We start from the raw sequence: 27,825 nt of genomic DNA, 5'->3' as shown, positions 1-27,825 counted from the left end.
AGCACCTTGGATGAAAAAGTCTCGTTAGTTCATCTTGCTTCGGATCTTTAATTTCCAGTTTATAAACCCGAAGAGGTATTATAATTTCCTAATACATGTATACCACATTTTTCTATCGCGATAAAACGAGCGAATCTCGATTACTCGTCTAAAAAAATGTTCGCACGAATATATCTCGAGCAGTTTTATTCAACGATTTTTACTACGCTACAAACGTGCAACGCTCCTTTAGTATTCAGGATATGATCCATACGAGCCAAACGAAACGTTCTGGCAAAAGTTCCAAACTATTTCGTGTTTCCGTTCTGCGAGTCAAGCGCCAAACGAAGAGAGAGTTTTTTCACTTATCCGTTGTTCAACTTGCGAGTCGCTAATTATGAGTAGGATCCATTTTATTGTACTCGGTGCGTATACATTGCTATTTGTATTTTTTATTATTACTATTATTTATTATTGTACTATTTATTCTAAAGTCCGCTATAGAAAACGCCTGTCAGCTGTTGCAGTTATCCTTTATTTCCCCGTGATCATCATCTTTGTCTAAGATACAATGATACAAATAATACAGTGTATATTTCTACGATACAATTTCCATTTACATGTAATTTACATGAAACCGTGTTCCCGCGTAACATGGTTTCACGATGTACGACATTAAGCAGGAACCGAGCTACAAACGTAACACGTTATGCGATGGTTACCAGTACGCTAACACCATTCGTTTAACCGCCACCAGTCTCAGATCCCATGACTGAAAAAATGCAGCGCGCACACGTGGCCTTTCGCGAGGAATGCGTCTGTTAAAGCGGTTCTTAACGCACCGCAGAACTGGTTACGCGTTGCAATTAATTCTCAGGCTAGTTCCGCCAGTTATTCGAGCGTTGCTCGACTCCGGAACGGTCATAACGCTGTTAACAAGTTCGACAATGCGTTTAATCAAAACAACGAAAGACCTGTTGAATATTAAAAATTAAAAAAACCTTCTTTAATCTCGGTTTAAATTTATATCTTTAAAAATACTAACAACCAAGTCGTTAGATACATTTATTCGTCCGAAGAATATGAAACTTGTAAAAACTTCCGGTGCGCGTTAAGTGTAGAATGTCGAAGATCAACTGCGCGTGATGAATACCAGAGTCCTTATTCCACTGTGACTTCATATTCTACTGTACGCGCCTAATCCAACTGTGAATTTGTATTCTACCGTAAGGCTTTGCTGATATTTTTTTACAAACAATCTATACGATATTTTGCAACCATTTTCCTGTTAATACATTCGTCTATGTACGCAATAACGCACATGTTTCGATAAGCAAGGTATTTTGATGATCTTTTAATTGCATAACGAACTTCTATCTACACATAGCTGTAGATTTCATTTTTTTATTTACTAACCTAGCTGTCAGAGACGGGCAATACTCTACAGTGATAGCGAATGTAATCGAACCGAAGCAAAGTGGAGGTGGAGAGCAAAGTAGCAAGTTGCTGTGAGCGATTGTTCACGGCCGATGGTACTTTTTCACGAATGATTCGCTGTGTTTCCCCTTTACGTAACGATGCCTTGCAATCGAGTACAAAATTACGTAATTTTCGATGGTCGCAGCTGATTTTGCGGGAAACGGGAGTCTGAAATTGAGAACAGGAGACCGTTTCATGTGTGACAGCATGATTAATGAGAAACTGCTCCTATCGTAAATGTAAATGACACTTGTGACTGATCGTGGGATGTTCACACAACTCGAACGTTAGGGACTTTTGCTTTTGACGTCTTGTACATTCGACGGAGTCATTGTCTGATCGTTCAGTACTAATTTAACTGTTTCAAACACGACTTTACGCCTCTTTATGTCCATGTACGTGTACTTTTGCAATTGCCTTTTATTTTTTTCCATTATATTCTGTTAACGGTGCATTCTGTTAATAACAAACGGTCATTTTGTAGTAATTATCACTAAATTATCATATTTCAGACTAAAATATCGCATTGCTGATTGAATTCCATTATGCACGTTACCTTCCGACGTATACTCGTACAATTTACGTGCAAAATCTGTTTTTAATTATATACCCGCTTACTCTCACCAGATGCTGATTTCCATTTCTTGTTCCAATAATCCTGCATTTTCAATTTTATCGCAATATTTCTTACCCATTGGAGCAATACAACGCCAGAATAATATGTTTTCGAAACCGAGTTCATCAATCAAATTTCGCGCGTCCTTGCTCGCGTACAACCGAGAGCCTCTAATTGTCCACATATTTCAATCTCTCATAATCAATATTAATCCTACGTCTGGCCAGAGTTACTCGCAATCGTTGCTCGCATAAATTTCTCGATTCACATGCATACGCGTGTAAGTAATTACTCGATGCGTTCCGTGACATTATGCCCCTTTAAACATGTAGCCGATGCAGCATGAACTAGCTAGCACGCCGAATAAACAGATTAAACGGTACTACTAGTGCCATCGCTGACCCCTTGCACCACGCTTCAGTCATAGGGAGACGATGCAATACTTGTTACCCGGTACGATTATTTCGTATCCGCCAGAAACACCGGAATTCGAGGCGATTATCCGCTTGCGGATCGACTACGAACGTTACGAAAATTGCGTGTAACTCGTGCGCGCGTTACGCGCTCGCCCGTCTGCTGAAAAGCCGAGATTTCACTGGAGATTCCCACGAGCGTCCCTTTTTATTCTTTTTTCATATTTCTTAAGGATAGTTTTGCGGATGATATTTTCTCTAAAGACAAGAGATAAAATACTTTTCCGAGGAAAGGTCAGATCGCGATTTCAAGGATCGCGATAGAAGGCAAAAAGTTGATAAAAAATCATTTCATTGGAAGATACGGGCATGTGCAAATATTTCTTATAGCCACTGTATATTTGTGTGTGAACAGCATCTCTACTAAAATTCTTCGTCCTTTTACATTCGATACTTTGTATTTAAAGTACAAATTAATGAAACAAATATTCTAATAATTAAGACGTGAGAGTTAGAGTTCAAAGTTATCACAGATCCTGAGAAGATCGTACAACGTAAAGCTGAAAGAAAGATACGCATATATACATATATGCACGGATGTCTACTATAAGCGATATTAATACATCCAAGGATGACTGTGATTTTTCGCAAGTGAGATTCTGATTGTACGGTTTCATGAAAAGCAACGCATCGGTTACTTCCTGTGGCGTGAAACGTACTTGAGATATTTCGCAATGTACATCGCCTACCATTAAAACAGCTCGAGAATTGCACACAAGAAAACTCGTAATCTCTCTAAACATATTAACTCGATCCGCGCTCGACGCCGTGCGTTATAATTATAAACATCCGCTTAAACAAACATTCTCAACCGTGTCTGATTGATACTCTACGAAATCTTTTAAACGCTTAATCGTCTTACGATAACGAGATTTATTTGCGTAATCCAGGTGAGCATACCGGGGAAAAAAGCAGCCTATTTTTGCGCGAATAATTAGAGCGAAATGAGGCGCGATTACGTTCTGTTAATCGACGCCGAAAGAAGCGAGTCGATCGAATAGATCGTGTCGATCGGCCACGAGTTCGCAGCCACCTCCGATCAGCTTTCGTTCCTTTCGCAATGCTACGGAAGCGTTCTCACGATCCTAAGGTGATTTGCGTTTCACGAATGCCATTTCGAGGCAACGATTCAGCCTACATGGAAAATTCTTTTCACTGAGAACCTAACTACGTTCCACCCACTCGACGTAAAGCCTAAACTGATCGAACCACGTTTTCGCGCAGCGTGATTTCGTGGAAACAGCAGGTTGGATTTTTAAAGAACCATAACGCGAATTTCATCAAACCCTAACAAACTCCTCTTCTACTTCACCGATCGATTCAACCTAAAAATTAGCAAATCCTGTTTGAACGATCGTCAAAACAGCCATCGTCCTTTCCAACAACAAGACGTCGGCTCACGAGCGAATCTCGATTTGAAATTCAAGCGGCGTTTGCACGCTCGATCGCTCGCGGAATAAATATCCCCGTGGCCGTTCCTTTACCCGTCTTTTCGCCGATGATCGTGCTTCGTAAACTATCGATAACCTGGTAACCCGCTTTCCGAGTCTGTCGAATAATTTCGATCGTCGCCTCGACGGTCCTTCCACCGTTCGCGTAAAATAAACTATTTCGCGGGCCGACGAGGATCGTCCGATCTCTGCCGAGTGGAACAGCAGGAAGACGACTTAAGAAGGATCGTATGGGTGCACGTACCGACAGGAAGCGTCCTCCGGCAGGATCGTCCCGGTCACATGGCTACGATAATGGCTTCCCCACGGGTAGATCTCGCGGTGTCAAGGCCGACCGGCGTGGATCACGCGCGATCCACGGGTTGAACGCACTCGATCCTTCTTCCCCGTCTGCCGAAGCACCAACTACCTACCGAGTCGACGGCCAGCCGTGCACTGGACCGGGTGTATTTACCTGTGCTCACCTGACCAGCGTAAATCCACCGCACAAGACAGATGAGATGACCTGTTCCTTCCGGGTTCTTCGCGATCGACGCGGCTCTTCTTCCTTCAACCACGCTCTGTCCTTTCGCGTATCGCTTTTTCCTTTGCGTCGAGTCGCTGTGAAATTCCGTTCCTCTATGGAGTTTCGGTTCGACAGGCCAGTGTTACGCCTTATATTCTCTTTGTTTTTTTTTTTTTTACCTCGCGTCCATAAAAATAAGAGCGAAATTTCATTTTTCGAATAGCAAGATAATTTTGAACGAATGAGTTGTTTCAAAATAAACGAATACTCTGAATCGCGGATTAACAATCTATAGAAATTTACTTATAATCCGAGGAAAATTTCATTGACGATACCATATGAAATATTTGTCTGTTTTATGCTCATTTTTCGAAACAATCGGCTCTTAGAATTTATACGACAAGTAGAAGAAATTATCACGGTATCGTAGTTTCGTAACATTCTATAGATTACATGGATACCTGCTACACCAGATCTCGTGACAAATCGAGTTCTTTCGCTCATTGATTGACGACATTCGAGATAACTTTATGTTATTTTTCTCGTCTCGCGAGATTCCTAGCACGCTATAATCCGTTACACCGATGTTTTTCTGCAAAACTAGCTTGACGTGGAAGGATTGATGATAATTAAATTACGTTAGCCTTTAAACTCGGTACGATTCAGTCACGTACTAATAATATCGTTGTTTAGCTGCCATAAAATATACATCAATTGCCTGTGTGAGAATCATCGTTATTCGAAAAATATATTTCAAAACTTTCGTTAAACTACGTATCACGATATCCTTAAACGTACTTCTTAGATCTCTATCGTACAATAATTGGCGTGTACAAAATGCGTGTACAGAAATTAACGACTCCCTAACTGAACGATAATTATTATTTCTATAGCATGAAAGTGTTCCAACCAATTAAAATCGTTTGTATTCCTGTAAAATAACTTGAAGGATTGCTACGTATAACGAAACATTACGAGCACGATATGTATAATATTATTTCGTAAGGACGAAAGCAACATTTGAATCTACAATGTGTACGTTTTCATAATCCTATCGCATAACGCGTTAAATAGACGCTTTGATTAATCGTCGAGAAGACGATCGTTTTCCCTAAAAATCGTATGCTGTTTTCCATCGTTTCCGGTTCGCGGAAGCTTTAACGCGCCGCTTTACGCGCTTTTTAAACCGCCTGTAGTTCAAATATTAACACGATTACTTAAATTCCTTTTCGTACGCGAGAAAATCCACTTCTTTTCCCATAACTAGTCGGTGGATACAATTAGCGAAGCGAATCTTTTCCTCAACACCGATTAATAGCGTAATAGATGCATTTTGCTTAAATATGGCAATCAACGACGCTTTAATCGCCGAGAACCGGAGGATAATGGATTAATCGACCGACTGGATCATACGTAACTATTCTGGGTCGTTACACGCGTCGTAACGAACGCTTTTGGAAAGTGTTTATATCGTTTCTTTTCTCTTTTTCCTTCTTTTTTACGTTCACCGGCGACCTATGAGAAAAGTTATTCCCGATCGATACGTATCGTAGGAATTACACGTGACGAAGTAATTTACTCTGCTGAAAAATGAACAAATTAAAATGTTTCTTGTTAGTCGACGCAACACGGTGGCTGCGTATAAAGCGGATAAGTGAAAGCAAAACGTGTCCTGCCCGTTGCTTATCATTTTTTTAACCGGAAGAGCGGAAAGTGTAGGAAAAAGTATGGAAAAGCATTACTGGCCCGTAGACTATGAAGAAATGGTTCCAGTAAATGTAGATAAAATGATCTTATCGTGCAAATTAATTAATGTCGGTTAGGAGGGAATGGAGTACAATCTCCGGTCAGTCAAATATCCGATATATGGCTTTGTCTTATACCGGTTGTTTTTTGCGCTGCTCTCTAATTTCAATCGAATTAAGTAACCCGTGCCGATTCGTAGTTCTCTGGTGAAACGTTTAACGAAGATACGTGAGTGAAAATTTTGCGCGTTTCCCTGATGATTCTACCTTTTGCTGAAATTTCTATGAAACGGATGCTGTTGAAAAAAGATTTAATATTGTGCTTTACGTTCCTTTACGAACGATTCAAATGATCGTCTTAATTATATCGTTCGTTTCGGTTTAATTAGGCAGAAAGAGATCGCAAGAACTTTAATGCACGTTAATGTATTCTTGAAATAATTGCCACGATTATATTTAACATTTCGCAGGTCGGGTTCTACCGGACCGGATATGCTACAACCTGAAATCTTGCAATCCCCTTTAATCTGCAGCGCAACCGCGCAACTAAATGAAATTCAGAGATAACAAGCAACTAGTCACCCAGTTGCTTTCTAAGACAGCGATCTGAGAAGCAGGAACTTTCAAAAACTGAAAAGGGAAAGGATAAAGACAGTGGAAATGTTCAGGATAACATGGGAAGAAACTTTTGGCACGACAAAGACATACTCGCGGAGACTTGACATCGACTTGGTCCTTCTTTTTTTCAAAACGATAAATTCGGGCCACCGGCTTCTGCCTCTCCGAATGTATTCCGGAATATTGTGATTTATCGGCGTCGCAAAGGAGACGACGCGCACCGAATGGATTAACGTTTCGGATGTTATAGCTCGTTCTATCCGGCATCGGCCTATACGCGGCATAACAATGCGAGTTTTACGTGGAAACGAGGTTAAAGAAAGGAGAATGCAAGTCGAATACCGAAGGGAATAAGCAATTTCTCTTAAAAATCTTGTTAGTTACGAAAAAAGAAAATTAAATTGTATTTATTCTTAGTTGGTAAAACATTAAACTTGTACAAATTAATGTAAATTACCGTGTAAAGGTAATTCAACTATTTGATCATTTACCTTGAAAGAAGCGTGCAGACAGTCGATATCACTGTCAATATTTAAGCTTCTCAACGTTGTATTGACAATATTATGTTGATCGTCTAGAGGATCTCTTACGTGCCATAATGTCGAGAACTTTTAATATTGACAATAATATTGATCGGCCGAACGCTCCTTAACTCTTCCCCCTCCAATTTTTCTTCCTAGTCATTTGTGAACTTTGAAAAATTACATCGGAAATATAGATAGATTTTGAAGACCAAAACAAACAGGCGGAAGAACGAAAAATCAATCGAAAATTTTTCTTTGTTTACATTCCGAATATAAATAAAATATTAGTGAACAAATTAAACTGTAAATTGTATGTGAACGAGTGTCGGACGAGTCACGTACTGCCATCTATTAAAGATGTAAGGAACAGCAACTTAGAGTATGCGAGGATAGATGGCAGTACATGGCTTATCCGAAATGTATAGAGTGTCGATATTCATAGCATACCACGCATGCACAGAAAGAAAAACTTTCTACCTTCCATGTTGATTTTTCATGACTCAATTTTTTGTACGGTTGCTTCTATGCTTTCGATAGGGAGGAAATTTTCTCTCTGTTTTCGGTGCAGAAGTGTCGAGAAACGAGACTAGTTTGTTTTATTAGGATACCATTATGTATCTAATATCGCGAGTGTTACAATGGTTTCATGAATTAGTTCTTACCAATTATTCATTTACATAGATATCTAAAAGTTATACTTTTTGAAACTGTCAACTGTTTTACTAACATTTTTAGACTCGTTAGCCCAGTTATATTACAGTAATTTGTATTTCATAGTGTTACAAGAGAAGGAAAAATAAACAGAGATTTTTTGTAAAATGAATATTTTATTCCAATGAAAATTCATACACAGCTTTTCATTCCGTTTAAGAATAAATTTCACAAATGTTTACCACAAAATAAGTGTAAGCGCGTTTAAACTGATTATGTACGATAAATACAAATAATTGAAAACGAATCTCTTTACGTTAAAACCAGTTTCTCCTCATTTTTCTTTTTTTTTAAAATATATTACAGCGGAGATTTCCCATGATGATAAAAAAATGTTCCTCGGATGACTAACATTTTCTGGAATTGTTAATTTCAATCTTATACTAGTTTCTTTGCTTCGAAGAAACTCTTCAAATGTCTGATTTGCCATGCACCCATGATCAATAAAATAACAGATTGCGCGAGGGACCACCAGAATACCCGATGGTGTGTACTTTCAGATGTTTGTCTGAAACGTTCTTCACGATACTGCAAATACATAATATAAGGACATAGTTCAAATCCTAAGCAAAGCAATTCGGAGCTAAACGTAAGATAAATACCCTTTGGTAATTTTGTTCTTTTGTTATTTGTTCCACTTGATCGAGAAGCTGACGTATCTTCAACTGCAACTCGCTGAACTTTTCCTTCTGAGCTGTATTGGCATAATCGATAGTATGTTCTCCAACTTGAATGTCCAAGTGTACTCTCTATATAATAAAATGAATTTAGTTACGTCAAACGCTATAAACAATTATTATTTTGTTTACAATTAAATATGTTACCAGTTGAGCACCACTGAACCAAGAACTGCTATTAGAGTACAAACAAATCACATGTTCACCAGGCGTATGAGAAGTAAATGAAATTCTTCCCTCTGAACTATACACTCTGGAGAGAATCATTTTATCATCTGGATCCCTAACTTCCACGTGCATTCCCATCCCGACACTGCTCGGAGCAAATCCACCAGTTCTCGGATCATACAACTCAACTTTGTAATGTACTATAGGAAAAAAAATGAAAAGTTTCAATGAGAGTCACAGAGAAATCGAATTATTAACTGTAAAAATAATTCACTTTATTAACATACATTTCACGTACCTAAAACGGTCGTTTCATCTGGAATTTCCTCGATGAAACACTTTCTTTCAGTCTCGGCGATGTGAAAATAAAGTCCAGTACCATATTCGAAAACGCATAAGAATATAAAGAATATACCACTGTGTCTTAACATGATTTTTGATATGCAGTGCTTTTAGTAGCACGACGGAGCTTAAATTACGAATAAAATTCTACGTAATACAGAATGAAGCACACGTCACCTTCGAAAACAACAGTGAAGTTCACGTACGTGGCGCTAGTGAGCATTATCGATATCTACTTTCTCGATAATCGGAAACTAAACTCACCTAGGAAAATAACAGAAACAAAAAATGGACGTTACGTTGTTAGCTTCTTTCGCTGTTTTAATTATTGCATTGATTATCGGCATTACGGTATTTTCCAGTAAAAAATCAGGTATGTTTCTATGCAAAATATTTTTTGTGTTATTATTAGAGTATCTTCTGTAAGATAACCAAATACATCCCTAACCTATTTGTTTGTTTGTTTTGAAACAGATGTTTTGACAATTTTCATGAACATTGAATTAATCTTTCCTTGCGTTTGATAGAAACTGGTACTTAAATCAGTCACTTAGATCCCTTGAATGTTTGAAATTTCGAAAAACCGTCGAATGTTTGTTTTACGAATGTTATAGCAAAGAAAAAACAAGCAAATGTAGCCGAAAGAATTGCACAAGGTAGACCAATAAGGCGAGCAGCGGGTCAAAGAATTGCTAGACGTCGTATGCAAGCGACTGCCAGTCAGCAAATTGAGGAAGATGACGATGGATCTGGAAATGAAGCTAACGACGAAGCAGATGAGAAGCCAGCCACGCCTGATTTCAAAATGGGTGCAAAGAAAAGGGCCAAGTTGGCAGCTAAATCAGAGAAAAGGGCACAAAGAGAAGTTATTGAAAGAGAAAGAGAAGAACGTAAGAAAAGAGAACAACTTCTTCAAGAAGAAAGAGATAAACAATCTGAAAAAGAGAAGGCAGAAGAATTAAGACAAGAGGAGGCAGAAAGGAAAGCCAGGGAGGAGAAAGAAAAGAGAGAATACGAAGAATATTTAAAAATGAAACAAGCATTTAGCGTAGAAGAGGAGGGCTATGATCAGGATGACAAAGAAGACGAAGAAAATTTATTAGAAGAATTTGTTCTATACATTAAGCAAAACAAAGTAGTAATTCTAGAAGATTTGGCAGCACGCTTTGGTTTAAAAACATCAAGCGTAGTAGAAAGAATTCAGGATCTGCAGGCGCATGAAAATTTGACTGGAGTTATCGACGATAGAGGGAAATTTATTTACATATCTCAGGAGGAGCTGGAAGCTGTGGCAAAATTTGTCAGACAACGCGGTAGAGTCAGCATTACCGAACTAGTAGAAAATTCAAATCGTTTGATTAATTTGAATCCAGGAAAACAACCTAGCGTAGTGGAAGCTAGATAGATTATGTAAAATAAGAATAATTTTAATTTTAACAAAATTTATACATTGTTCACATTCAGAAAATAGGATTATTATATATAGAGTAAAAAATATCCTACTTATGTCGTATAAATTGTATATTTGCTGTAAATAACACATCTATATATAAAATGGAATTTTTATTGCCGTTAAGATGTACTTGATAAATTAATTTAACATTATTAAATCAGAACGTGATCAGAAAATAGGTTTGATACTTTGTCGATTTCAGACACGCGTTAACGATTCCTTCCCTAAGATCTGTTAGAAAGATATTTATTAATCACAGCTCGTATTTACATATTATTAAAAATCTACTCAAAGCGAAAACACCCGGAATTTCCAAGCTTTTTCTCGTTGATATTTGCTTTTGAAAAGTTTCGGTGGTTTCGAATCAACAATATGATGACACCAAGGATCGATGTTGCATCAGATTCTAGTTTTTATGTAGATGCAAATTGTTTGCGTTATTTTTTATTTTTCCCTGAATGTATAATTTATGTCGTCGAAATGCGTGTTGACGATGATTCTATTTCTAAATTGCACAGCGGTAGTTAATCATTAACTGGAAGAATTAGAAGAATTTTCCGTAATTAAATTTATTCTTTGAGAACACCTTCATCGAAGAATTAACTTTGGCCTGAAAAAGATCGATGCGCTGATCAATACGTTGATTTACGAGAAAACGACTAGCGGCACTTTACAATCAGTAACGTATCCCGTTCTTCAGCCTAAAGTTAGTTCAGCAGCTACGAGGCCTCGTCCATCGAATCTTTTTAGCTCCAAGAGCAACGTGCGATTTGTTTTAAGACGAATGATAATAGTTCCATATTTATAATAATACGAATAATAATACTTCTACGATCAAAAAGAATTATCACCTTAAAACTGTATGCTTCAAACGTACTTTCTTGAATTTGTCCTACATTATGCGATAAAATATCATTTTCATAAAATTTAGGTACTTTTTCTTACAAAATAATGACGTCATCTAAAAGTTAAAGATATCATACGTCTGATTCACGGTCGCGTATAACTCAGGAAATTTTTCACAGTTTTTCCTGTATGAATAGTAATTTGATCTCCATTAATTCATGCACATTATCAACAAGCTTACTGGTAATGTAAAATGCCGATCTATTAAAAATTCTGTCATTGATGGTTCGAAGGAATCAAGATCAATCCCCACTCGATATCAAAGCTGAATATGCGAAGAAGGGGACACTCGCAGGCTATGTAAGAGGCGACAGAATCGCCAGAGAACCTGCAGTCTTTCTAGCGACCTCGAGTTTACGTCCATTTAAAAATTCCTTGCTCATTCAGCTCATTAGAGAAAGAACAAAAAGAGCGAATAATTATCGGTCCGAGTGGATGCGAGGAAAGTTGGAATCAACGGGAATCACAATAGTATTTCGTGGCAATCGAGAAGACCTATGTGTCGATGAGGTGCAAAGTCTTGGACTGTCAAGGCAACTCCCCAACGTTCTTACCCAGTGTTAGGTAAGTGCAGAAATACGAAAACAGGTTTTCTACTTGCACTTCGATCCTAGTGTGCCATTTTGATACCAAAAACCGCGTCAAATAAATTTATTGTGTACAGTAAAACCTTGTTACTGTATGTTAGCTTCTAATACTAGAACTACCAGTGTATAAAACTTGTATCAAGAGAAAAGTGTAGGAAAAGATACATAATACGAGGGAAATCCCTTTATTTATATACTTTATCAAAGACTTAATGGAAAAATGTTGAAAACTACAGTACAATTGATCGTTCTATCAATCGATGTTTCGATAATCGTAGTTCTACGATAATTTAGCGATGTATGATACAAAACTACTAATGTAAGATGGACGGGAAAAATTTCGAAAATATTTGCATTTCCTTCACACGACCATAAATAACTTTCTAGACCTGTATTTTAAAATATTAAATAATAGTTTGAAGGTTAAACCAACAATAGTGTAAAAGGAAGATTATAAAGGGTTTTGTAGCTATGAATTGTTATTATATTTTTATATATTATATATATTTATGCAGGCTCGCTAAAAATCTTCGAACTCGCAAGGGGAGTCGACGTGCTAATGTTGGAAATCGTTTAGAACTGCTAGTTCTGGTTCATTTGCATCACGTGCCATAAAGTAAGTATCCTCTATAACTAAAAAGCTGAAAAAAGATAAGAAAACTTAAATCAGACCCAATTATTACGAATTAATTATTGTTTTCGTAAGTAGAAAAAGAAGAAAATACTCTACTATTGGCGGTGAGAACGTTATCTGATAGATCTGGAAAATCGATCGACATATTGGTTTTGATTGGGTTAAACCGATAGAAAGAGGCGGAAGAAAAGAGTATAATTATATTCGAGGAGAGGCAAAAGGATTAAAATGGTGTACGCTAATATCAATGATACTACCATCAAAGGACCTTTCGAGGGTGTTAAGTATGTTTGCAATTTACATTTTTTAGTCTTTTAATATTATATTATTATATTATTATATTTTATGAATACTATTCATATCTAAACAGCTAATAACTTTTCATTTTTTCTTTTAACTTTGCACATCTAGGAAAGATAAAAATGCATCGTCAGAGCATCAGCAACAGTCGGCGAACAAGAACGACAAGTACGGTTCCTGGGGACCGGTATACAAAAACAAACAGAATTTCATTGACATGCATATTTGCTAAATATAATTCTTCAAAATGATCTCGAAAACGTACTTTCAAGAAGTTACACTGAAAATCACAACTTTTCTATAATTAATCGTATCATTTTTTTAGCAGCAATGAAACAAATAAAGGAATAATTCTACTCAAACATTTTGTTCTTCGTTACACTGACGTAATAGCAAAAGAAAAAATAATAATTAAAAGACTCAAAATGTGTTCTTTTGTCGTTTCGGAACGATTTTCCTTTGAAGAGAAAAGAGTAGTAATCCAAGGCTCAACGACAGATGAAACTGAAAAAAGTACACCGCTAGTTCCGGCGGATATGCAAAACACGAGGAGACAAAGACAAAGAACTCGAAAAATACAGCTGGCGGTATTCGTCGGCCAAGCTGAAGGTCTGAACATATATTACATCAAACTGCCTCATCTTTTTTAGACGCTAATAGCTGATCAAATTTCGAATTGATCCGTATTTTCACAAAACATACCTCTGTACCTTTCTCTGTCCGTACCTCTCGAAGCGTTTAAGTGAATTCTTCCGTTATGGGCAGACTTATCGCTCATTGCCAGTACGATCTTCCTCTACTTCATCTCAATTCCCTGCAATTTCACAAAGAAAAAGAATTCCATACCGTGAAATTAAGAATGAGGAGACTTTGAAAAGTTTATCTCGGTTACTATATTATTCATCTAAATTAAATACAAATTAAATTGGACTGGAAATTAGGTAAATGTTCAAAAATTTGAAATATACGGGGAAATCAATTAGAGATTGGATGAATGACGTTCGAAAAGGTCACGAAGAGCGCTATCGAAATACCCTCCGTCAGCTTCCACCCTGGAGCAAGGAAATAGTAGGGGAAAGACGCGAAGCGACTGGTGGGGAAAGCGAAGAAGAAAAAAGCTTCTGGACAAATGAGAGCTTTGCCGTGACTCGGGGAGAACGAGGGCAACGTGGTGCAGTCGTCGAAAACGCGTCGGCTGGTTCGGTGTTCCTCTGAATGGAGGATCGGGGGCGGAACAGGGTTCACGTCGACGCTCGAATTGACGTTCTACCTACCTTGTAATTTATTTATAATATTTATTTGAATCCTCAAACACATATCGTGCATATAGGACCTCTTAACTAATCGAAAAGAAAATTGAATAAGTATATTTATATTTGAATTAACACGCGAGAAAAAGATTCTTCGCAAGGATCGTTTCGCGAGGATCGAGTGAAAGCTTGAGGAGAAGACGAAGAAGAAGAGCAGAAAGAAGGAAAAGTGTCGTTGCTCCGTGGAACGCGAGATAGCTGAGAGTCGACGTCCCGACGCTGCTATTTCGAGGCTGAAACACATCGGTAAGCTTTTGTTCGATAGTCTCACCGCCGACTAGTTTCTTTTCCCGAATTTACAGTGCATAACTGGCGGGTTTCCGGCCGTTTGATCGACAGTTCGCACGAAAAAAGGGAGATGCGTTTGAGAGTCCCTTTCGCGAGATTCCAAGCTCGACCGCGTTCTCAGCATCTTTACGAAGGAGACGTTTATCTCTATTCTCTAAAATTGCACCTTCTATAGAAAAAGCGAAAACTTAGTCATCTTACACATTCAATCTTTTTATATCAGAATGAAATGATGCCACGAAATCTATTGCTCTTCCTGTTATGCGTTGACTCGTTGTTAAACATCAAAGACACATGTACGATCGTTCGTTAGTTTGTTTTCATTGAAGGCATGACTCGACCGATCGTTATTCCCAAAATGTATCATTCTCAAGGAAGTCTCGATCAGCTTCCACTTTCGATCAGCTGACCGCTCGACCGATGTTGATTTATTATAGCTATCGCGTATTTTTATTATAGCTCCATGGAAAATCCCGGGAAATTCACGGTTACGAGTTTTTGTTTATTAAGAGTTTCCCACTGTGTTTACTAGAAAAGTAGACAAATTCTTGCAGACGTTTTATCGACGACACGCGAACGTGAAGATATCGTAGAGCTATCGTAGAACGATCACAGTGCCACCGGGGCATCGAATGCAGACCGGAAATAGAGCTTCCTCTACGAGGCGCGATGATCCCTCGTTCGAACGTGGAACAACGTCCCTTTTGCGTGCCGAAGGGCAACCGTCACGTCTAAATCCCGGCATCTCCCTTCTTCCCTCACGCTGTCGATGGTAATGCTCGTTGCATCCGTAGGTACAACGGCATCGGGGCGCTATTTTTGTCGGCGCCCAACAGTTACTAGTAGGCACCCTCTTGCGAGCAGCCGGAGGCTGGCGACTCGCGTCTCGATACCCTCGATTCTTCTTGCGGGCGCGTGCCTGGGCTCGCTCCAGTCATTAGACCTGCCTGTTCTCAAGAAAAAATGACGAACGGCTCGATAAGAATACCCGTGAACGCGACGAAAAGTCAACGGGTAAGAATTACGACACGAAATGTGGGACGACTACTCGGAATGCTTTTCTTCTGGGTCAAAAACCTAATGGTATTGCAGGTGTAATTTCTTTTATTATCGTGCAATAATACGTAGGCTTATTGAGTTCTTTGACGATAGAAGCGGTAGATATGTTATGAAACGTTCGCTTCTTGACATCTATAACACATTCGTCTATATTTCGTCCTTTTGCGACGTTCATATATGACGTATATATATATATATATAAAATAGTATTCTGAACGTCGCAAAAGGACGAAATATAGACGAATGTGTTATGGATGTCAAGACGCGAACGTTATATATATCGGAGCCTTCTTTTTATTCAGAAATAGAATATAAAATATAGTTAATTTGGATCTTGGATTGGTTAATTGAACAGTAGTGATATTGTCGCTAACGAGTCACAAGATTATTAAAATTACGTAAGTTATTTTATACTTTTGACAATACAAACGAAGGATGCGTTATAGAAATTTCGTGTGTTTGTTCCATAACATAGCTACATACGTTTCATTTTTATACAACCTTCGAACTCGTATTAATCACGCCAACAAGTATCAAACGGCTGCCCGATGTTGTCCGACGCAAGTAGGTTTGACAATTCATACACAGACGCGCACGTGTCCGTCGTCTCGCAGGCGCGCGTGCCCCACATTAACGTGTACCATAGGGAAGTCTTGAAAATAAGGAGAAGCAACCATTTTAGGGAATGCATTAAGTAAAAAAGAGTAGATGAGACGATTGGGAGGAACTGCTGAAAATAGGGGATACCTGAACATTCGGTCTATATTTATTCTCTGTTCGAAATTCGGGCGGTTGGTCGATCAAAATGCATCGATCAATTACGACTCGTAAACACCCTAATTCGGTGTTTCTTGTTGCAACTTTAATTATTTAACATTAATTTTAGGTAAATTAATACATACGTATCAGGTGAAGAAGCCACGTTAAAAATCGGTATTTGAGAATATAATTCCGATTTTTGTATTAATTAAAAATATTACACATCTTTACTGCAGCACTACGATCTTAGTAGTGACCGCCCATAAACTCTGAACTTGAGTTCTAATTGAACCATTCCAGCCAGTTTATCGCGGATTCTTCGTGGGGTCGTCCCCATAAGAAATTCGATCTTGGAGTTAGGAGAGCCTAAATATAACCAGGAAGTAATGTCGGTAGGCAATTTACGTATGTTCTCGTCACCTTCTAGGCTCAGCACGCGCATAAACCACGTGGTAGCAAGGCTAAGCCCCTGACAGAAAGTTCCGACCGCGTTATTGCATTAGCCTGCAGGCACGTGCGTGCGTGGGTGCAAAGGGCAGAGAATTAGTAAGTGGCGTCTGAGGCGTCAAGGGTGTCGTTGAAGTCCGTGCACAGGCTGCGCAAGTTCGTTCAACTCGAGAGAGTCGAGAGCTGCAGAGAGATGCTCCGCTGTTGAAAAGCTTTGAGATCTATTGGACTTTATATATCAGACCATGGACTTTACGAATCCAGTATTCTTCAGATTCCAAATGATATATGAGCATTTCGACTAAAAGGAAATATTATATTGGAAATCATCGTTAATGTACGACAATAAACAATACAATTTCCAAGAGGAATAAAACGAACACATTTCGTGAGAACTCATTGACAGGATCTAGAGTGAAACGAATGCAAACGGACGCATCCTGTCGTTAGCATGGTTGCACATCAATTACAACAATCGCGTGCGATCGCACGAATTAGTTCGTTTCCACACCGACTGAATTATTCCACCGTCTCGTGTTTACACTGTGTATCAGATAATTGTCGCGTCTCTTTCAAGAATGGATGACGTTAGCCAGGCATTGTCTCGTCAATTTAATTTTAGCAGCAAATCTCACGCTAAAATTGTTTTCCTCTGAAAAGTGTATGTCTGCGATTTATCGTAATTTCTTCGATCGCTTGCAGCGCGATTTCATTTTACCCGAGGGTCCGTCGTCTAGTTAATGCAACTGTAGCAAAGAAAGAAACTTAAAAGGAGATAGAGCAAAGAAGAAAGATAAAATCGATGATTTCCTTTGGCCTCGGCATGAAACGGAAGAAGAAGAAAGAGCGTAGTTTCGAGTGGGGAGAATATCTCCTAAGAATAGAAAAATTCTTTTTCCTCGCCTTGTCCTTCCCTCGTGCAATTATCGAGGGAGTTTCTATGTCTTTAAGTATACACCTGAGGAAAACAATTCGCGGAAACTGATCCATAATTCTGACTGCGTCGAAACTTCCATGTTACTTTTGAACCAGACGCTTCAGTGACGTCGAGGTCACAGACGGTCCTAAATGCAACGGTTTAAAAATATCAATTCCTGGAACGGTTCGCAGAAATCGAGCAGCGAGATATTTAGTCCTCTCTTCCTTTTCTTTGTTCCATGTATACCGCGGCAGCCAGACCCCCCGCGAACCTAAAGGCGTGGTTACAACCACCGATCTGTGTTCGTGTATACACGTGCATCCGCTGTTCCGCCATACAAAGAAGGAAAGAGAAATTATGCGCTTAAATTAACCATCAAAAGGAAATACGGTAGAACTTTGTCCGAGTTACGTCCATTGGAGCGATATTTTAGTTGACTCTCGCCTAATTCAATTTTTAGCTATCGAATTAATTTGTTTGAGCGCGAATTCCTATTATTTAACGGGATAACGAGAAGAGTCAACGACTCATTATGTTACAATATGAGCAAAGAATCAAAATTATAAATCGTAGGACGAATTAGAATTACCAGTGGAGTACTTCCGGTTTTTAAATTGCATAGCAAAGGGATATGATGTATCTTTTGTAATTTATGTAGATAATATGCAGAACCTTGACGAGTTATGATATTTGCATTTCACAGCGGCGCAAAGTTGTTTGAACTTGTTTGCAATGAAGTCATGTACCGACAGCTGGTACATTCTTAGACATAACGACGGCGTTCGTTGGTACGTGGTGATCGCATCTCGGAAGAATGACGTCTACTGGTGCGTCGAGACGACGGCGGTCGTCTTACCCGAAATAGATCCCGTATACGAAGACGACTCGTGAACACAACCACGAGGAAACCGGTTGCTAGGGGAAAAACGAATCGCTCGTTTCGATAGGTTTATTAATGAAGAAAATTCCAAGCCGGTCGAACTCGACGCATTTTACGGTGTAACGTGAAACATACAAGCGAAAGGATCCAGAAACGCATCTAGAAAGAAATATTAATCTTCCAATTCCTATAGCTCAGAGATTCAGTTGCGTACTAGTGCAGTATTGGAGATTTTTCTAAATTCCGTCTTTACCGATCGACAAAACTACTGAAAGATTTCATACCATATTTCGTTTTTAATAACCGTTGACAATGTTTATTAGAAAAATTGCAATAAATTGATAACTTTTCAAGGACGATTCAGTTGGCCAACGCATCCCTGATAATGATAACGAAATGTTTTCCCGAAAACTATTTTAAATACACAAAATGTGAAACAGAAGTCGGGTTATTTGACTTCTATCGAGGAGGGGTTGCCATTTTTGGTACAAGGACGCACATGTCGGTCGAAGGAGTGCACGAGTAACATATGGGACAACGCACGATGTTTGCACGGCCATCGAAGGGGCTAACAGATAAATAAACCAGACCATTATTACCTGAAGAAACTTCCTAGTAACCTCTGAATTATTCTTCCGGTTTCTTTAAATTCACCCCTAAACATGCGTAAAAAATATCGAATTGGTTACGGTCGACGAGTGAAAAACATAATTTTAATTCCAAGAATGTCATCGGACGTGCAAATGGCGAACGGTTACATGCTCCAAGAGGTTTCTCGCGGATAAAATATCGCTACGCGCGTTCGAATTTTTTCTGTTTTGATAACGCAATGCTTACACGCACTCGTAATGCATCGAGTAACGGTATTAACGAGTTCCTGCCGTGTTATTTATAATTTCCATAAAACGGATAGTAGGTTTATGGTTGACGGGAGTTATGTTCGATTTCAATTTCACCGTGCTTTGCTTACTCGCTATCGATACAGCTATGCAATGGAAATTGTTGCCTTCTAACAGAAATGTTAGAAATTGTGAAATTTGTCAATTTTGTAGCTAATAGTATGTTCTGGTTGTCAGAAACCAGCTACGTGGTGAAATCAGTGTTACGAAAAATAATCTACGGTCTGACCTGAGATCGTTCGTCGTTTTTATACGTCATGATTATTTAATAAAATAGTAAGTACTATCTAATAAGAACAATATCACGTTTTCAACAATATTCGATAACAATTCGAAATATAACTTTAATAGTAAACGCTAAATGTAAGGTATTTAGCGATCCAATATGGCGACCAGAATCACTCTAACAAGAGCAACTTTTACTGATTGCAATTTGTCAGTTTTTGTTAATTTAATTGGCTGAATGGAATAAGTTTGAAGAGTAGGAATTTATTTTCGTCAAAAATGTAAAGAAATTCGAACAAACACTATATTTGGGATTCTGAGTCACTGCGTAGTTGCGCAGCCGCCTGGCAAGCTTTGAATTCTACCGCGTAAGTCAGTGTATCGTTATTTCTTCTTTTACTTCGTCAAATTCTTTGAACTTTTGCATCTTTTTTCTTTATCTATCTCGTGCATCTTTTACACACCTAGAAAGTAAGCTTTAAAATAACTAAAACAAACCTCTGACACGCCCATGTAGCACACTAAGCATTCAGCTTTATTTCCTTAAAATTTGTTTGATTTTTGTTTCAGCTCGTTCGCGAATGTATCATAAAGAAGAAGCATCGTTTATTTAAAATTGAACACGATGAGAGCGCGAGACTCGATCGTGTACACTCCAGTGTCTCTCGGACCGGATACAGATGACGAGGAAACGCTGGTTAACGCGGAAGTCTACAACAATGGTGAGTTTTTATCAAAATGTTTCATACGTGTCTGCTTTCTTTAGTTAAGATAATCTTATCTTACATTCTTTTTAGTTTTCAATATACGTGAATATACTCGAAGTTCTTCGTATCTTTTAAGCAGAGTTATATTTAGATTGCGGATGTTTATGCATTTCTGAAGTTACAAAAATGTACATGGCAAAGTATACATAGTATTATAAATATAATATTTTATGGGTGAATGAAATCTACGGCTAAATCTAATTCCTTTCCTTTAATTTATGAAAACATGAGTTTGTATAAACATCCAGCATAATTACCTATATCATAGACTGTATAAAGTCTGTTACGAAATAATCACTGAATATTTTAAGTTGCACAAAGAAAAATATGATAGCAGAAAAATAATAAAACTAAAAATGACAGATACGAGTTTTTAATTAAGCAGGAGCTTATATTTCGTAAAACGTTTATGAAATACACCGGTAGAATAATCGATATTTTTACCAACGATCGGTAAGCGAAATCCTCGAATATCTCGGTAGAGTTCTTTATGATATAACGAGGGGAGGTTAGTGGCCTCCTCGAACATGCTTATGCAGCGAATCTCATTAACACAGACAAAAGAATCCTCTTATCTAGACTGCGATGTTTAACGTTGCCTGATGGTGTTTAGTAGCGTTTTACGACAAATTTTTATGCGTTCCGGTTCATCTCGCATCATGAATCAATCGGTAACATTGAATGCCGTGTATCTCCGTAAACAATTCAAGTTTGTCATACTCGATGATTACTTGTATCAAATGAAAAATGGAATAAAAATTGAACATTCGTCTCATCAACACCGATAAAACGATTCTCTTATTCAATTTCCGATGTTTCGTATTGTCTGATGATGTTTAAAAGCGTTTTACGACGAACTTTTACGCGTTTCGGTTCATCTCGCGTCATGAATCAATCGGTAACATTGAATCGCGCGTATCTACGATTCGAGTTTACCATAGTCAACTTTATTTACGTCAAATGGAAAGTCGAATAAAAACTAAAGATTCATTACGTTGTGAATTAATCTCCATAATGTTTTTTTATTTAATTCTAAGTTAAACGACAACCATTCCACCGAACGTGTTTTCCACTGATTGTGAATTTTTCCTTATCGTGTGCTTCCATGTAATCTTCATACGCGAAAATCAAAACGACAATGATAAAGAAAGAACGATTAAACCGATTAGAAAAAGGAGATTCGATACGTTTCAAGGTGTCGTTTCGTGTCACTCGGAACCACCACCATATAAAATGTAAGGCACATTCCACGGCGTACCAGAATGCCGCTAACTAGATGGGACATTTTTCCTTATTAAAATTCCACGCTAACCGAACACGGATATTCCTGACCAAGTCAAGCCGGATGCGATTGGAAAACGAAGCGAGAGCGAAGACTCAACCGCTCTGAGTCAGAGCACACCTACACGACTTCCGAATTCGAACTTCGCGGTTATAATGCACGTAGGATAGACGGGGGCGTACCGCATGTACGCAATATACCGGAGAGTCAGACGCGTCAGCCTCCGTTTTTGGCAATTATAACACGTTCACCTGAAACAATATCGTTTAATCGTCGATTCTTATCTTCTTCGAAACTCAAGAAATTAACACGAGCGCCAAACTCGAGTATCGAATAATCTGCCTCTTTCTCTGAAAACAAATTTCTTTGAATAGATAGAAATTGTTGGAGAAGGGATGACTCGATATTATATACCTAATATTATATACCTATATATATATGTACAGGGTGGTTGGTAACTGGTGATATAAGCGGAAAGGAGGTGATTCTACGCGAAAAAAGAAGTCGAAAATATAGAATAAAAATTTTTCGTTTGAGGTTTTGTTTTCGAGAAAATCGACTTTGAATTTTCTCTCGGTACGCGTGCACTTTATCGCGTCTCGTTATAACGGAAAATGGAAAAATTAAAAAAAAAAAAAGAAAAAATTAAAAAAAAGAAAAATTTTTATTCTATATTTTCGACTTCTTTTTTCGCGTAGAATCACCCCCTTTCGCTTGTACCACCAGTTACCAACCACCCTGTATATATATGACTATATAATAATAGCAAATCTATATGTCTAGCAATGTGTGTGTTAATTAACGTTATCGAGAATGTATATCTCTCCGATATTATTTCAAGGATCTAAGATACCCGTTTCTATTTCTTAGACGACGTCGCGATTTTATCGCAATCGATGACACAGTGCTGTATTTACAGTAAATTAGTATCAATAGGCGTCGAAAGAGTATCTCTGGAATTATATACGTTTATTGTTGCCGCAGGAATATGTATCGTTTTGCGCTGATAATCGGTATTTGTCCGACGAGTTTGATAAGAGGCGTTAACGGAGTTATAGGTATAGACACCAGAAGCTGGTGCACACCCTAAGGAAAGATCGTCCGCGACTATTCAATACTCGTCGATAACCATTATCTGAAACTGGCGCCGTCTAGCGATCTTATTAATTTCACAATTTTATTATTGCCTTTTAGTAGAAAAGTAAGAAATGAAACGTTATAGCAAGAGGTAAAGAATCAAAGATACAGTAGCATTTTTCTATCATAGTTGCGTATCAACCTTTTGATCGAATTACGCTAATTGCAAGTATTCAAATGCTTATGGACGGTAGTGTACATACGCGAGAAGGAAGCATAAATTGGCTCTGTTAGATGAGTGCAAAAGGCCGAGTTTTACGATCGATTTCCTGCACGATGGAGAAAGTAACCGCACCAAGGCGCGAGGAAACGTCGGTTTAGTTTAATTACGATCCCACTGGCAGTTACAGCCGTGCTTTCTCTGTAGCGTCTTCCTCCCTCTTCGCGAGTACGAGTATATCTCGGCTCGTGCGTCACAATGTTCTTTTCACTGGTTATTGAGTAAAAGATTTCTTCTTCGTCTCTGGGTAATCCGAATCTGCACGGCATCCGGATGCAGATAAGAAGTTTAATAAACTTACTTCCTGACTCCTAAATGATCGTAATTTACCCATGCGATGGAGAGAATCCATCTGTTATCGTCAGGACAAAACATTTTTCGTGTTTTAATTTGAATAGTTGCGTGCAATTATTTGTACCGTCGATTGTTAAACTGATTGATCGTTAATGCGATGTTTCATTATTCTGAACAGTAGAACAAGAACTGTTTAATATCTCATATATCGCCATATCGTAAACTATCGCTTTAACAAATAACATGCAAAATTCGTCTCCCACTTAAGGGTTTAACCCACGATTTTCTCGCTCGACGCTTCCAGTTTTCTCTCCTCGTGCTATCATTCTACTAGATTCAGCCTCCATTGAATTAACTCGGAGATCGAGAACAGAAATGCATCATCGTCCTCTCGAACAATACGTATTCATACATACGTACATACATACTGTCTCCACGGTCGCACGACGTAATTCCCCAACGGACGCTTTCCACATCGTGGATCGTAACCGGTGGTTGCGTAAGCGATATAAATCGTATCGTGGCAGAAACGCGTGAAACAGGGCCGTGTTACTCAATGAACGAGATCTCAAAGAGCCGAAAACGAGACAAGCGGCTCGTGTATACGCCAAAGGCTCGTACAGACAGGTCCAGTTCAGTCAAGTGACGAGTATCCGTACTAATAAACCCTAGCCGAACGGTAAAATCTGATGAAACGGAACTAAACTACTCGACTGGATTTCAGTATCCACGCGGTAACATACTGAGTTATTTGCCACTCGACTAAATTACTAGCCGTGTCTGAGCGAAGCTTTAAGGGCGCGCGACAGTGGCGAACAATTTCGCGAGCAACGTTCGCGATTTGCGACAAGAATATCTTACCAATCGCGTATTATCTCGACCGATTTCATGCTGGACACGTAGCGGACGCATGCCACGTACGTATTGTGGCGGCATAAAACTCCGTGGGGCCGTGGCTTTCAGCGCCCTCGTCAGGTCCACGATCTCGAGCACGTAGAATCCCCTCGGCGAAAAAACGCCTAGGAGCGGCTTAGTGCGTGTAGAGCGATCGACTTTGAACGTGTACGAGTTGGAGAGATGGTAATCGCGTAGAATGATGGTCGTTCGTGACGTTGGTCGTCGTGGTGCACCGACGACCGCCGATCGTAACGAGCCGATCCCAGGGGTTTTTCTTTTTTCGTGGGAATCTACAGCGATACGCCTAGCATTTCGAGCTTACTGCATTTCTGTGGTAAACTGAGAACTCGTCGCGGAATAGGCAGGTTAAAGTTTTGATTTCGTGGTAAGCACGCAAAAATTTAAATCTAATCGTCGAATATAGGTGTGTTTAAATATACGCTGTAAATTTGTGGTAAAGATGGATTTTCATCTTATTTCGAGCTACGAAATTGAGCTTTGATTTCAATTGTACCAGGAATTTAGGACCACGGAATAGAACCAATATCGGAATTGTAGCCGGATTTGATATCGGCCAGAACCTTTTTAACTGTTTCACTGGCTCTTCGTAACTGTTTCACTCAGAAGCATTATATAGCAGTTATTAACAATTAGTTCTGGAACCTTCCCGACCCCCTGAGTTTAATGGTGGTTTTCGGTAGAAAAGTAATTTTGGAAGTTGATATAGTTGATATATGAAGTGGCTCGTGGGGTTAATCGGAAAGATTTCTCTTCTTCGTTAATTAGGTCGCCGCGAGCGCGACGAAAATCGTGAAAGTAACTTCATACTGTTTCAAGGCGAACGATATTTCGTCTCTTTCAAGCCAGAAGATCGCGCCTGGGTAAAATGGACTGTACGTATTGTACGTACGTAATGTATCGTAAACAGTTTCGAGCACTTCTTCCTTTAGATCATAAAAGTCTGTAAAACCTTCAAACGTTAATTCTGAAATTCAAATATTTAATAGGGATGAAATGTCGCAATATCGAAGAAAGTTGTACCATCTAACAAGAATAACGTTGTAACATAAAATAAAGTCGTAATCTTTCGTCGAATAGTAAGCAATGGAATAGTAAGAATGGATGAACGATATCTTACTAGCTATCCTCGAAGCCTAAAGCGAACCGACAATATGTAAGTACATATATAATAAAGTCGCACTTAGAAAAGCAAACATATATAGTATAGTGGGCCCGATACACCTGGCACAATATTCGAGCAAGTTCATATAATTTAAAAGTTTCCCCATTAATTTGACATCGTTGAGTTGTGTTCCTTCGAGCAATATATAGTATAGTACTTAAAAAACGCAGAACTACTTACGATCAATAACAATTATTTCGAAATCCTCGAAGAGTGTACCCATGCCTCGTCATCTACTCTTAGCGAACATTCTTGGACGTCAGTGCCCTATGTTGCTGCGAGGTCGAGCGATTGTAAAATTTAATTAACGAGCAAGTGGACTATGACGAGTGTTCCGTAATGGATAGCCGCGGGGCCACTAATTATCTGAAAATTATATATCATTTGCACGGTTAATTCGCGTCAATAGCGTTAACGTCTCGCCTCGATCCTCTCTTCGACTCTCGCTTTTCTACTTGTTACTCTTCGCGAACAGTTGCACCAATCTCGCCCCAGGCCGATCCAGCAGTGTATTGCCCAACCTGTGTTGTCGGTGCATTTATCGGTCGGTCCCTGTGTCTGTACCGACACCTCGTCGCGCGATAAAGCCACCATACACGTGTTGTAAAACGTAATCGAAACCGTTATTGTTATAGATCTTTCAACCGATACGAAACAGCGATCAATTTGCTCGGCAGCTTGTGCGTGACACGCTTCTGAATTTTTTACGCGCGCTGTACTGGCCCGATTTTTCTCTCCTCTGGTATTGCCCTCGTGACGCGTGTAACTCGCTGCAATTTCATTTTTATTCGCAATTCTCTAATTAAAATACATCGTGTCAGAAGTAAACAGCGAGTTCGGATACTGCTGAACGGTAGCATAAGCGCCTACGTGCGTGTAGAATGCATGTAGATCTAAAGTTACGATTAAAGATCAATTGGTGACCCTACTTAACTTTGCGTTATATTGCAAGCTCGCAGTATCGATTCCATCAAGTAGTATACTCGCGACCGATTGAGAGAACGAACCGTTCGGCACAGCCGTAAGCTGGTACGTGCCGTACGTACCTAGATGTTATCGTTGGCAAAAAATCCGCAATTACGTCGAACGGTTTCTCGTTTAAACGAACAAGCAAACAGCAAAGGAAGGAACGCGTAATCCTGATAATCGTCGAACGAAAACTAGATCACTGGACTAAGCGTATGGACGAAACGTAATTGGCAGGAATTTCTTGGAAATTTCATGTTCCGCGCGGTGTTAATTAATTACACGGCAACTATTACTATCACCCCTCTTAATTGCATGGTAATTACCCGAGCTAATTTATACGAAAGGAATTCCTTTCGTAAGAACTGCCGTGAACCGAGCGGTGTAACACAACGCTTCCGAGGTTCGTTCGTTCTTTATCACGACATAGTTCAATAAACCTAGCAATAACTTATTATCGTGGGAGTGATAGTTTCGCGTGGAACAATGATCGCGGACGAGTGAATATTTATGGAAAAGTATCGATAGCGAGCGATGAACGGTGAAGAGAATTTTTATGGAGGTTTGACATTCTTGGTGTCTCGCGGAGATTTGGACGCACGTGGCAGGAACGTGTTTTGTGCGTTTGAAATCTGTTATTATCTATCTCTATCTACCTCCATGAAATCTATTATCGAGAATTTACTAATAGTTATCAGTACGTCGATGTTATCGTGATGATTTTAATGTATTTTATTTTAGATATAAATTTGTATCTAAATAAATAAACTAATTGAATGTTATTTCTAAATTCATGTTCAATCCGTGTGTCATTTTCTTCGATGCCGCTTCTAATATTCTTCCGAGAATGGTACCTGTACAAGGTATAAATATTGCCCACGATTTTATACAGAGAAACTAGCTGAAAGACGAAAATGAATAGATGCAAAAAATGTTCAATTAAAAATCACCTCGACATATGCTAGAAAAAGTACTTCGCAACATCTTTGAGGATCAAAACTTTAGACAAATTCGCGCAACCGTACGAACAAGTACTGGTTCGCTACTTCGCTAGTACTCGCGTCTACTGGCTCACTCTTCCACGAGTGCACGTGCACACACGTGCCTATCCACATCCACGAACCG

At 38.9% G+C, this 27,825-nt stretch overlaps 3 protein-coding genes across 4 annotated transcripts in view; 2 read left to right on the top strand and 1 right to left on the bottom strand.

The window, feature by feature from the left end:
- Positions 1–8,197: 8,197 nt before the first annotated feature.
- Positions 8,198–9,512, bottom strand: LOC117240161 (transmembrane emp24 domain-containing protein eca). The gene is made up of 4 exons (XM_033506063.1): positions 9,245–9,512; positions 8,926–9,146; positions 8,704–8,850; positions 8,198–8,629 (listed from the first exon to the last, which is right to left on the bottom strand). The coding sequence occupies exons 1-4, from the start codon at positions 9,375–9,377 to the stop codon at positions 8,480–8,482; spliced, it is 651 nt and encodes a 216-aa protein (XP_033361954.1). The 5' UTR covers positions 9,378–9,512; the 3' UTR covers positions 8,198–8,479.
- Positions 9,513–9,515: 3 nt separating this feature from the next.
- Positions 9,516–10,919, top strand: LOC117240157 (DDRGK domain-containing protein 1). Its single transcript, XM_033506058.1, has 2 exons — positions 9,516–9,661; positions 9,903–10,919. Exons 1-2 carry the CDS (start codon positions 9,577–9,579, stop codon positions 10,691–10,693), a joined length of 876 nt encoding a protein of 291 aa, XP_033361949.1. The 5' UTR covers positions 9,516–9,576; the 3' UTR covers positions 10,694–10,919.
- Positions 10,920–14,567: 3,648 nt separating this feature from the next.
- LOC117240150 (protein TANC2-like) overlaps positions 14,568–27,825 on the top strand; it is a 47,537-nt gene continuing 34,279 nt past the window's right edge. The window contains exons 1-2 of one of the 2 annotated variants that reach the window (XM_033506041.1): positions 14,568–14,724; positions 20,525–20,676. In XM_033506041.1, the coding sequence (XP_033361932.1) occupies positions 20,580–20,676 (97 nt within the window). In that variant the 5' untranslated portion in view covers positions 14,568–14,724; positions 20,525–20,579. The remainder of the gene's footprint in view (positions 14,725–20,524; positions 20,677–27,825) is intronic. The other variant, XM_033506043.1, reaches the window with a different exon arrangement.

Source organism: Bombus vosnesenskii, unplaced genomic scaffold (genome assembly GCF_011952255.1).
Source record: "Bombus vosnesenskii isolate JDL3184/JDL3185 unplaced genomic scaffold, Bvos_JDL3184-5_v1.1 scf7180000014579, whole genome shotgun sequence".
NCBI lineage: Eukaryota > Metazoa > Arthropoda > Insecta > Hymenoptera > Apidae > Bombus > Bombus vosnesenskii.
The sequence above is the reverse complement of the archived record's forward strand: the minus strand, read 5'-3'. Positions and strand labels throughout refer to the sequence as shown.